We start from the raw sequence: 12,414 nt of genomic DNA on the forward strand, positions 1-12,414 counted from the left end.
CAGTTCCATGATTCTAGGTTATCAAACCACAGAGAAATTCAGAGTGAGGCCCAATGTGTTTTTTTAGTTAATGGCCAACAGAATATCCATCTTGAACAGGTTTTTTTTTGTAGTCATTGGTGAGGCTAAAGTAGCACCTCAAATGCTGCCTGGAAAGTGTGACTAATTTAGCAAGTTTGCATATTATAGATTAACACATAATATACATCAAAAAGCATGAACCTTGTGTCTTTGAATTACTTCTTACAAATACTGGGGGCAATTCACCCAGCCTGATGTGCTGCTCCCCACTGGGTGCCACGGTCTCCACACATCTCCAGGGCCTAGATTTCTGGCATTGTCAGCTCCTTGGGGGTCTGGATTTCTCGCATCGTCAACTCTGCGCCGAAATTAGCATGGAGCTGATCTCATTGTTGAAATTGCAATTTGGATATCGTTAGTGGGCCCGGGATTGAAATCTCCTGTGCGAGGAGTGGTTTACCCCAGCGGGGTTTACAACAGTGCCTCACCAACAGGGAGCTGGTGGTTGACCCCACTGGAGTGAAGGGAGGCCGCGGAGGCCCAGCAGGATGTCGGAGGCAAGTGGGGTTGTCTCTGGGCATTGTCAGCCTGGTCCCCAAGCATTGTCCAAGAGGCAAAGTGGCACTGTCCACTGGGCTTCAAGCAGTGTCGAGGAGGTGGGGCTTATTGTGGGAGGGGGAGGGGGGATCAGCAGTGGGGGAGGCAAGGTTCTGCTGCCACTGTAGTTGGGATCAGTGTCAGCGGGAGGGAAGAGGCTGATCGGGTTAGGGGGATGGGGGGGCGCACATCGGGCAGCGTCCAGGAGGCCAGTGTTCATGTTCACAGGGTGGGCGGAATTGGCGGGGCAGCATTGTGGGGTTGCAGGGCTGGCTAGCGATCGGCACTTTAGGGCTACTGTGCATGTGCCGATCTCGGCTCTGCCAAATTGGCATATGCACAGTGGCCTGCTGAGTGCTGTGTCGCTAACCTCTCAAGCAGAAATAGGCCCCATCCCAGATTTTCAGCGAGAATCTTCCTGAGGCACTCTGCAGTGCTCAGAATGTGGGAGATTCATTGTGAAAGTCCTACTTAAAAATAAAACCAGCAACAGTCTTGATGTGAATTTGGCAATTAGAATTTTTTTGGAAGAATCCCGGCCATTTTTTGTACTTCTGTAGTTTTCAGCCAGGCTCTCCATATTTCCGGTGACAGAGATTCAGTGAAACCCCTCTACCCTAAGCCCCAACACTAATCAGTCCACACACAAACAGAAAATGCTGGAAAATCTCAGCAGGCCTGACAGCATCTATGGAGAGAGAATAGAGCCTACCCTAACTCAAAACATTGGCTTTAGTCTCTTTCCACAGATACTGTCAGACTGCTGAAATTTTCCAGCATTTTCTGTTTTTGTTTCAGATTCCAGCATCTGCAGTATTTTGCCTTTTTATTACTGTAATCAATCTGTTCCTCAACACACAATCAGTCCCTCTTGCACCCCCACCATACACAATAATCAGCCCATCTCCTGTTCTCTCTCCCCCAACACAGAATTATCAGCTCCTCTTCCACCAATGTGACCCCTCCATCAGATGCTAATCAGCCCCTTTTCAACCACCACATGTAAACCACCCCCCTGCGCCCCGCAAACTGTAATCAGCCCCTTCCTCAACACATCAGTCCCTTTCGCACCCCCCACCACACACAATAATCAGCCCAACTCCCCTTCTTTCCCTCCCAGCACAGTTCCTCTTCCATTATTGTGACTCTTCCATTACACATTAATCAGCCCCTTTTCCTTCACCACACCCATCCCATACACAATGTAATCAGCTCCTTTTCAAGCATCATCCCCCTACCCTACTAGACAGGAGCAGAAGCACAGTACAATTTTAAGCCTCCACTTGCCTTCCAGGCTCAGCCACATGACCCCCCAGTAATTTCCATACTCAGTCGGTCACTGAGTTGTACTTTGCCTACATCAAGCTGGCACACACAGATCCCAATTCTGCTTTGCACTTGTTGCTACAGATACTTTGTCAAGTTAAGAGGTACTTTGGCTTTACTGTCCATTCCTTTGCTATTTGGTGAAATTGATCCAGAGACCATTGATCAGAACTATTGCTCCAGAGTCTCTCTCTATTGTTGCCACAGTGTAAGGGGAGCCCATGACTCCAAAAGAAACCACTGCACTAAGCTATCAAAGTAATTGGTCCTCAGTTTAAGAACATTTATGCTTTAGACGGTTGGATAACTTGTTTCTTCATCTGAAGACCATCCCCGATATGATTTTTCCTACTGTAAACAATAGACTTGTGTCCATTTCCCACAATAAAGAAAATTCCACCTGTTACTACTTTGGTTTAAAAGTTAACAGGTTTTGGTCCTCTCTTTCAGCCAATGCACCTATCAAAATAAATTTTATTCAGAGTTTAGAAATTATGACATTTTAATTTTGGGTTCAGTGTGAACCAGTTATACACATGTAATGCAACTAGTGACTCCTTGGATTGCATTCTGATCTAGCTTAAAGAACATATAGGAGCAGTTGAAGACAACTTGGCCTTTCTGTATAATCATAGCTGGCCATTGCCTCAACTCTAATTTCCCACCCACTCTTCATGATTTTTGGTTCCAAGAGTACAAAGTTCTATCTCAGCCTTATATTTACTCAACATTAAAATATCCATGATCATCTATGATAGCAAAGTCCAAAGATTCACAAACCTATGAATTTATGCACCAGGTAAAGCTAGCTGTTTCTTGCTGTTATTATACAGCAGCAACACAAGTGGTATTTGCTGCCAGCAAGATGCGACTGACAAAATGCTGCCGTCAAGCCAAAACGATATTCTGCCCATCACACAAATGAGTAATATGATGTATGGATTTCATTGCCATGCTAGGTATATAAGCTGTGCATCCCAAAAACTGGCAGATTATAATAAACAGCATGCTGCTTCCCCTTTTCACAGTAAGCAAAGTACAGACCATACCCAACTATTTGGTGCTTGCAAAACACACAACAGTTTCCAACATTACATGTTATTGTGCAATTGGACCACATTTGCTAAACAATCCTAAGTGTGCTAAAAATTATGATGACAGCCACTTTAAAATTGGAGGTTAGGCTTCTAGGGTGGTATATTTGTGTGTACTGGAAGCCACATATATTAATACACAGGGCCATGTTCTTTGCAGACAGGAAGAACATGGACACACATTGTGCCTAATTAAGCTAATCAAAGTAAGTGATAGTAATTGGCTGGTTAATTCCACAGGGCAGTGCCTTGATTTATCACTCAAGCTGCCTGTTTAAATTTTAAACAGTGCTTGGCAATTAACTGTCAGTCACTGTCAACTGGTGCATTCCATGGCAATGACTCTATCAATCAGTTCCACATGCCAATCAATCAGCACCCTCTTCTACTGTATAAAGTTGTTGTTTCCCTTGACATTGGTATTCTCGCTTTGCCCTGATAAGTGCAAGGTAAAAAGCTTTGACAAAATCTCTTCTCAGCAATGCTGATAAAGATTTTCTTCATCAAAGTCCTAAATGATTGGCCCTATTATTCTGTGTTCCAGATTTCCTAGCCAGGGAAACAGTTTCTCAGTATCTACCCTGTTAAACCTGTTCAGAATCTTGCATGTTTCAACGAGATCACTTCTCATTCTTTGAAACCCCAGAGGGTATAGACCTAATTTACTCAATCTTTTGTCATAGGACAAACCTCTCAGCCCAGAAATCAAATGAGTGAACCTTCACTATGCTGCAGTCAAACCCTGCCCAGGGCAAAAATTTGATAAAAAGATTGCAACTTTCTTTCCCTTCAGCCATATCTTATATGGCATGAACTTCTTTCAAATAATTAGTTATTTTCTGTAAGTCATTTCCTGCTGTTTGCAATTTATTTCCTTTCTTTCTCTCTAAGGGCTTACAGTTACAGCCAGCCTTCGGTTCTTCAGACACAACCACAGCAGTTGTTACATTAAACTCCCATCAAACAGGCATCAGCAGCCCTTCTGCAGTGCTGGATTCAAGTAGCCCTACCGCACAGCAACAGCAGGTTTTCAACCAAGCTCACTTCTTACAACTCAGCAGCTCTCTGTCTGAGTGCGACTCTGCAGCTTCCACGTTGGTCGGTGTGTCAGTATCTGAGCAGAATATGGTTAGCATGGGGCAGCTGGTGACAGTAGGAACATCCGTCGGTGGAGACACTGGCCTTGATGGAGGAGTTCACCAGATCTTGCTTGGATCCGGGCAGACCATCCCTGTACAGATCATGGAAACCTCATCACCTTCTGTTATCAGTAAGTTTAGTTATTTTGCATGTTAATGAAATTTGCTGCTTAACTTTTAATACGAAAGCAAAACACCGTGGATATGAGCAATCTTAACTGAAAACAGAAAATACTGAGGTCAGGCGTCATCTGTGGAGAGAGAAACAGAATTAACGTTTCAGTTTGTGACCTTTCATCAGAACTGGGTAAAATTAGAAGATGAATAGCTTTTCGGGACATAAAATATAGGAAGGTGGGAAAAACAAAAGGAAATTCAAGGAAATCAGGCCACATGGTTTTATGAAAGCGAAATCATGGTTAACCAATTTATTGGAGTTCTTTGAAGAAGTCATACACTGTGGATAAAGGGGGTCCAGTGGATGTACTGTACTTAGATTTCCAGTAGGCATTTGATGAGGTGCCACATCAAATGTTATTGCGCAAGATAAAAGTTCATGGCGTAGGGGTAACATTGGCATGGATTGAAGTCTGGCTAGCTAACAGGAAGCAGTTGGCATATAGGTCTTTTTCCAGTTGGCAGGACCTGACAAGTGGTGTGCCACAGGGATCAGTGCTGGGCCCTTAACTTTCTAAATTGCTGACAATACAAAGATAGATAGGAAAGTAAATTGTGAAGAGGACGTAAAGAGGCTACAAAAAGACATAGATTAAGTGAGTGGGCAAAAATCTGGCAAATGGAGTATACCGTGCGGAAAATGTGTAATTATCCATTTTGGCAGGAAGAATAAAACAAATGCTTATTATCTAAATGGATGAAAGATTGCAGAATTCAGAAGAGGGATCTGGGTGCCCTAGTGCATGAATCACAAAAGTACAATATAAAGGGTACAGCAAGTAATTGGAAAAGCTAATAGAATATTATCATTTATTGTGAGAAAATTGATTAAAAAGCTTGTTATACAGAGTATTGTGAGACCAATTTGAATCATCAAGGGTGAGGTGCCTGAAGATTGGAGAGTGGTAAATGTTGTGTCTTTGTTTACAAAGGGCTGCAGGGAAAAGCCTGGGAACTACAGGCCAGTGAGCCTCACATCTGTGGTGGGTAAATTGTTGGAAGGTATTTTGAGAGACAGGATCTACAGGCATTTAGAGATGCAAGGACTGATTAGGGACAGTGAGCATGGCTTTGTGAATGGAAAATCATGTCTGACAAATTTAATTGAGTTTTTTTGAAGGGGTAACCAAGAAGGTAGATGAGGGCAGTACAGTTGATGTTGTTTACATGGACTTTAGTAAGGCCTTTGACAAGGTACCGCATAGTAGGTCATTGCATAAAGTTAAATCTCACGGGATCCAGGGTGAGGTATCGAAATGGATACCAAATTGGCTTCTGTTAGAGAATTGTTTTTCAAACTGGAGGCCTGTGACTCAGCGATCAGTACTGGGCCCATTGTTATTTGTCATTTATATTAATGATTTGGATGAGAATATAGGGGGCATGGTTATTAAGTTTGCAGATGACACCGAGATTGGTGGCATAGTGGACAGTGAAGAAAGTTATCTCCAATTGCAGTGGGATCTTAATCAATTGGGCCAGTGGGCTGATGAATGGCAGATGGAGTTTAATTTAGACAAATGCGAGGTGATGCATTTTGGTAGATTGAACCAGGGCGGGACTTACTCAGTTAATGGTGTGGCGTTGGGGAGAGTTACAGAACAAAGAGATCTAGGGGTACATGTTCATAGCTCCTTGAAAGTGGAGTCACAGGTGGACAGAGTGGTGAAGAAGGTATTCGGCATGCTTGGTTTCATCGGTCAGAACATTGAATACAGGAGTTGGGATTTCTTGTCAAAATTGTATAAGACATTGGTAAGGCCACACTTGGAATACTGTGTGCAATTCTGGTCACCCTATTACAGAAAGGATATTGTTGAACTAGAAAGAGTGCAGAAAACTTTCACTAGGATGCTACCGGGACTTGATGGATTGAGTTATGAGAAGAGGCTGAATAGACTGGGACTCTTTTCTCTGGAGTGTAGGAGGCTTAGGAGTGACCTTATAGAGGTCTATAAAATAATGAGGGGCATAGACAAGGTAGATAGTTAATATCTTTTCCCAAAGGTAGGTGAGTCTAAAACTAGAGGGCATAGGTTTAAGGTGAGAGGAGAGAGATACAGAAGTGTCCAGAGGGGCAGTTTTTTCCATATAGAGGGTGATGAGTGTCTCAGACAAGCTGCCAGAGGTGGTAGTAGAGGTGGGTACAATTTTATGTTTTAAAAAGCATTCTGATAGTTACATGAGTATGATGGGTGTAGAGGGATATGGACCAAATGCGGGTGATTGGGATTAGCTCAGGTGTTTTTAAAAAAAAGGGTGGCATGGACAAGTTGGGTAGAAGGGCCTGTTTCCATGCTGTAGACCTCTGACTCTATGATCACATTTGGCATATTGTGTACAGTATTGGTCTCCTTATTTAAGATGTGAATTCGTTAGAAGCAGTTCAGAGAAGGTTTACTACTTGGAATCGGTGGGTTGTTTTATGAGGAAAGGTGGAGAGGTTAGGTTTGCAAAGAGTAAGAGGTAACTTGGTCGAAACCTTTAAGATGCTGAGGGATGTTGACTGGGTGAGCACGGAGAAGATGTTTCCTCTGGTCAGAGAATCTAAAACTAGGGGTCAGTTTTTAAAAATAAGGGGTCAGTCATTTAATACAGATGAGGAGAACTTCTTACTCTGAAATGCTCTTTCTTGAAAGGCAATGAAATCAGAGTCTTTGTTTTTTTTAAGGTAGAAAAGATAAATTGTTGATTAACAAGGGAGTAAAAATTTATCGCAGGTGGCTTGGAATATAGAGTTGAAGTTACAATCAGTTAAGCCGTTATCTTAATGAATAGCTGAGCAGGCGCGTAGGGCCAAGTGACATTCTCCTAATTTATATGTTTGCATGCCCCAGGCAGTACATGCTTGAGAGTCTGATACCATACCACAAACAGCAAGTTAGAATAATGTAGTTTTACATTTATAACATGAATATTGATAGCAGTTTCCCTGCCCTAAAAACATAATTATTAATAAACTTCTATTGTTTTGATCAATATTGTTGCTCTTGCTTAACTTTTTTCCCCAATGTGATTATAGCCCAAGGGAGTTGTATTAGCCAAGTGAAAGAGGAATCTGAAGATGGGAGCTTACCTGCTGTTAGGTCCTGCATGCCTGATATAGCTGGACCAGGAGATTGAAGATCTTCATCTACTTCATGTGTGCAACCAAAGAAACTGGTGGTTCCCAGTGACTAGCACCTGGCGTGGGGAGATTCCTGAGCTATCGTGGAACGTATGGGTGATTCTAGTGGCAGACAAAAGACCAGGTTGAAGTTTCCAGTAACAGGAATAGGTTTACCTATTTTGCAAGGAGATAACTTTTGAATTTTTGTCATATGCATGAACCTTCTGCTCTGCCTGCTTTGTAAGAATGAACAGTGGGGGCATTTGAACATGTTAACAAAAATTAACTGCTCAGAGCTGCTTAAAGAAATATTCTCCATTTTGGTGGTCTATCTAATATGTATCCTTGAAATATCAACAAACACAACAGATTGGTGCTTTGTAACCAGCTGGTATTGAAGCCTGTGCCAGCAACATAAGGACCTTCATCCATACAGATTTATCCTACAGGACTGCTGCTTTGGGTGTTATCTATAGATTTTCTGGTGCTGGTACCAGATCAACAGTAATGAGAGTACATTAATTAAAAGCATGCTGGATCTGAACAGACTATATTTATTCACAAATATTTGGAAACACAGTGGAAAACATGGACTGCTTTGTACTGGCTTTGGTGCCAGAGATGGAGCCAGATTTGAAGTCTCACGGTATCTTCAAAACTGCAGAGGAGTAGCTGCTCAGGATTTTCCAATACACGTACGCATAGCTTGCAGAGCTTGGAAATGCAATTAGATTTGAACACTGGGCATTTAGCCTTTGAGAATTGACTACCAGCAAGTATTTTTCTCAAGCCTGACATATGATTTGATGAGTCACAGATTGCTTTGCTGAGTTCCTGGCAGTAGCAGTCCCTACTGTATCTTGAAATGTTTGCTTGTGGCATTAAGTAGCAGAAATTCAGAGATGCAAAGTTCCAATTAAGGAAAACATTTGTATTTCTTGAACTCATTCTTAAAGAGAAGTACATTGCAATTGAAGATTATCAGGCCCTGGATTTTTGAGGAGGAAGGACAGTTCTGGGAGAAATGAATTGCCACTATTGGTAAGCCAGTGTAATTGTGATTGAGAATTTTTTTTAATGAGGCACTGGGATTTGGAGGCCACCTCTAACCAGACCTTGTGATTATGAGGGTGTTTTTCCATGTTTTATGCACAGGCCTTTAATTAGTGATGAACAACATATGTGCAACTATGGCAGAACTATCATTAGAAATTTTTCACGTTTTCGGGGTGTGGGTCTGTTTAATGGTGAGGGACAGAGAAATACGACTGTACAATCTTTTATTTCAATATGATTCCACCTTTTGACTTAGAAACTTTTACCATTGTCTGATTAATTACAAAATTAAGCAGATAACAATGTAAAGATACATTGTATATTTATCTTTATATACAATTGCTGTGGCATTCAACATTGCCAGTTTTCCCTTTGGGAAGCTTTAAAATCCTCCAGAACACAGGCTGTTAAAAAATTTGAAGGAAATACACCTTGTGAGGAGACGATGTTCGAAGTGAAACCATTTTCAGTAGGAAATTAGTTACTCCAATAGTGCGAAACAGGTGGAAGGACTTTATCTTGGCCATGGTAGGATGATCTGCTCTGTTGCCCTGCCTGCCTATAAACACGCTAACTGAGGACTGCCAGTATATTTGACCGTGATTCTAGCACAAGCACATATATTGTGCTTCTCTAATTACACAAGTCTACCTGACATGAGCCATTGAACAGAAGTACACTTGCTTCAATGAAGTTTGATCACAGACAATGTTTAATACATCAGTGTTTGCAGAAGATTGCAATGTTTTACAGAAATTACCAACAAAAATAAAGTAATTCAAATAAAACCACTTTTAATTGTAATTTGTCTGTTTTTGTTTTTTTTCAATTAAACACAGTAAATTATGTTTTAGAAGCAACTCGTGTGTTCTGTGAGTAGGATTGATGTGAAAGATCATTATACAAGGCTGCCACAATAGCTTCTATCAAGCCCTCAATTTTGTGAATTGAAAATTTTGCCAGTTTAATCTTAGTTGAAGACAACTAAGAACAAATGTAAATTTGAGGCAAGGATAGATACATTTTTTAAACAGCAAAGGAATTAAGGGTTATGGTGAACACACAGGTAAGTGGAGCTGAGTCCACAAAATGAGCAGTGATCGAGAGCAGGTTCGCAGGACCATATTACCTACTCCTGCTCCTAGTTATGTTATATTAACAAGCCTAGTGCTAGTGTAATGCCCAATTCTACCTGCTTGTACTCATTTGGCTGTTAGTTACTTTTTAACTGGGAACTTAAAACACAAGGCAATTGGTGATACCAGCATCCAAGGTTTCATTGGTTATGCTGAATCATCAATGGAAAGAGAAAATTTGGCTAAGCATTCTTGGGTCACGCTGTGGATATTGTGGTAAGGAATTACATTTACTTGAATTGTACATGTTTAATGAAAGTTCGTATTCAGAATGGCAACTTATCAGATTTGCCAAAGGATGCTATCTTCTCAATGAGGTTACATAATCTTTCAAAAATTCTTAAACCATCGTGGCTACACCATAACCTCCTTAACTAAAAAAAATTGTGTGTGTTTAAAAACCTGGAACAGAAATAGAAAATTCTGGAATTGCATGGCAGTTGGTAACCTCATTTAGATGCTGACTGCAGTGCATTTTGTAGTTTAACTTGTCTGCCATTAAGAATTACTCCATTTCAGAAATATAAGTTTCAGTTTATTGCAAAGTCATAGTTGTGATCGGATATCAATTTGCTCTAAAAATAGGGTTTCAGCTGCATCAGAAGAGGGAATTTCACATTGTTGGATGTACCATTTTTCAGTTGAGGCCCTGTCTACCTTTCCATGTGGATGTAAAAGATTTTGTTGTACCCTTTTTTGAAAACAAGCATGGTGTTCTTTCAAACTGGCCAACATGCATCCATCCATCAGTACTATCAAAACAGATTATTTATCCCTGCTGTTTGTAGAATCTGGCTTTCTACAAATGAACTCTTGTATTTGCATACAATTAGGCAATTCAAAATTAGTCATTGATAGTGAAGATCTTGGTAATGGAACAAATATACATTAAAGAATTTTACTTTGGGATGAACAATGCTCACTTTATTTGAGATGGCAACTTAATTGATTTAGGAACAAAGGCATGTTTGGTGTTGATATCAAGCAAAGAGGATGTAATCCACCCAGCTGTATCCCTGTAACCCCCATGCATTTACCCTGCTAATCTCCCTAACTGAGGCAATTGAACATGGCCAATTAACCTAACCCACACATCTTTAAAGTGTGGGAGCAAAATGGAACACCCCTGGAGGAAATCCACACAGACTCGGGGAGAAGATGCATACTCCACACACAGTTACCCGAGGCTGGAATTGAACCCGGCTCCCTGGCACTGAGAGGCAGCAGTGCTAACCACTGTGCCACCATGCCAGAATTTTTTGACAGGAGCTATCTTCAAATCCAAAATTCAATGAGATATTAAACTGAGGTCCCATCCACCTGCTTGGATGGATATCAAAAGCCTATGGGACTATTTTGCAGATGAATGGGACAGCTATCCCTGGTGTCTTGATCATTGCTTATCCCTCAATCCTCATCATAATAAACAGATTATCTAATCATTATCGCATTGCTGTTTCTTTCATTAAATGTTGGAGGAATAAATTTGTCTATAATGCGATATGTCCAGAGCAAACAAAATAAGCAATATTTCTGAACATCGTCATCAGTAAGTTTTGATATTCTCTTAATTCCTGCATGACCCAGCAAGGAATCCTGTGGAATACCTACTCAATTCATCTTCCTAATTGATATTTGCTTTTGTGCTTATCCCTGCTTAACTGGCATTAATCTATTACTTGGACAAATTCACCCCCTCCCCAATCCCCACCATTTTACATGAGATTAATCTTGTGTCTGTAACATACCTTATCAATTTTTTTTGAAATCTATATAAATATTTCCATGTAGTTCTCCCCAAATCAAAAAATTATTTGCAAGTCCTCCACTAAACTTGAGATTAACTATTCTAGGCTAACCTCAGTTCAGAGGTTTTTTGAATGTGACATTACATTGAATTTGTGTGTAATCTGGGGTGAATCTAAAAGACCATCCTGCAGTATTCAAAGAGCAGAAGAATTCTTTTGGTGTCACATCCCAGCTAACAATTACCCCATGCATCACCTGAAACAAACTCAGCCTTTTGTTAAGGTCAAGTACATGGTCAAGACCAAGATCAGGTGTAATGCCTTTTCTTGTCAGTTTGGATCTAGTCCCTTTTGTTGGGACCGTGAATTGGATTAAATTTTAATTGGTTTTTGGAGCAAGCAATGTATGGATTCAAGTAAAGGCAAAATACTGCAGATGCTGGAATCTGAAAAACAGAAAGTGCTTGAGAAACTCATCAGGTCTGACACACCTCTGGAAAGAGAACAGCCAACATTTCAAGTCTAGATGACCATTCGTCAGGGCTATGGATAAGGGGCTGGCCCCGTCCACTCTGTTGGCTTTGACTGAGAAAGAAATAAAAAATATTTTCAATCTTTATTTCATTTGTGGAATCTTGCAGAGAGCAAATTTAATGCATAACGTTGCACTTCAATAGTTCTTCACTGCGTGTAAAAAGCTATGGGCCATTCTGAGGCTGTGAAGGTCGCTACATAAATGTGGATTATTTTCTTGATTCTATGGTAATTGTTTATTCAAATAATTCTAGTATAAAGCAGAGAATGCTAGAAATGGTAGCCATCTCTTCATTTTCAAAATCTTTACTTGTTAGTCCTGATCAACTCATATCTCCTATAGTGATTTTTAAAAAAAAATCCTGCAATGATTTGCCAATGACTCAGTTACACTAAAGAACCATTAATTTATGCTGTTTCATCTCATCTTTTTATAGTGTAGAATCATAGAATCCCTTCAGTGCAGAAGGCCATTGA

General features: G+C 40.7%; 1 protein-coding gene across 1 annotated transcript in view; it reads left to right on the forward strand.

Moving 5' to 3' along the window:
- The window catches only part of LOC145349818 (calcium-responsive transcription factor-like), a 64,860-nt gene extending 55,550 nt beyond the window's left edge, over positions 1–9,310 (forward strand). The window contains exons 15-16 of the mRNA XM_080198373.1: positions 3,930–4,308; positions 7,377–9,310. Of these exons, the coding sequence (XP_080054499.1) occupies positions 3,930–4,308; positions 7,377–7,477 (480 nt within the window). The 3' untranslated portion in view covers positions 7,478–9,310. The remainder of the gene's footprint in view (positions 1–3,929; positions 4,309–7,376) is intronic.
- Positions 9,311–12,414: the final 3,104 nt, after the last annotated feature.

This window comes from Carcharhinus amblyrhynchos, chromosome 11 (genome assembly GCF_965287045.1).
Source record: "Carcharhinus amblyrhynchos chromosome 11, sCarAmb.v2.hapA, whole genome shotgun sequence".
Taxonomy (NCBI): Eukaryota; Metazoa; Chordata; class Chondrichthyes; order Carcharhiniformes; family Carcharhinidae; genus Carcharhinus; species Carcharhinus amblyrhynchos.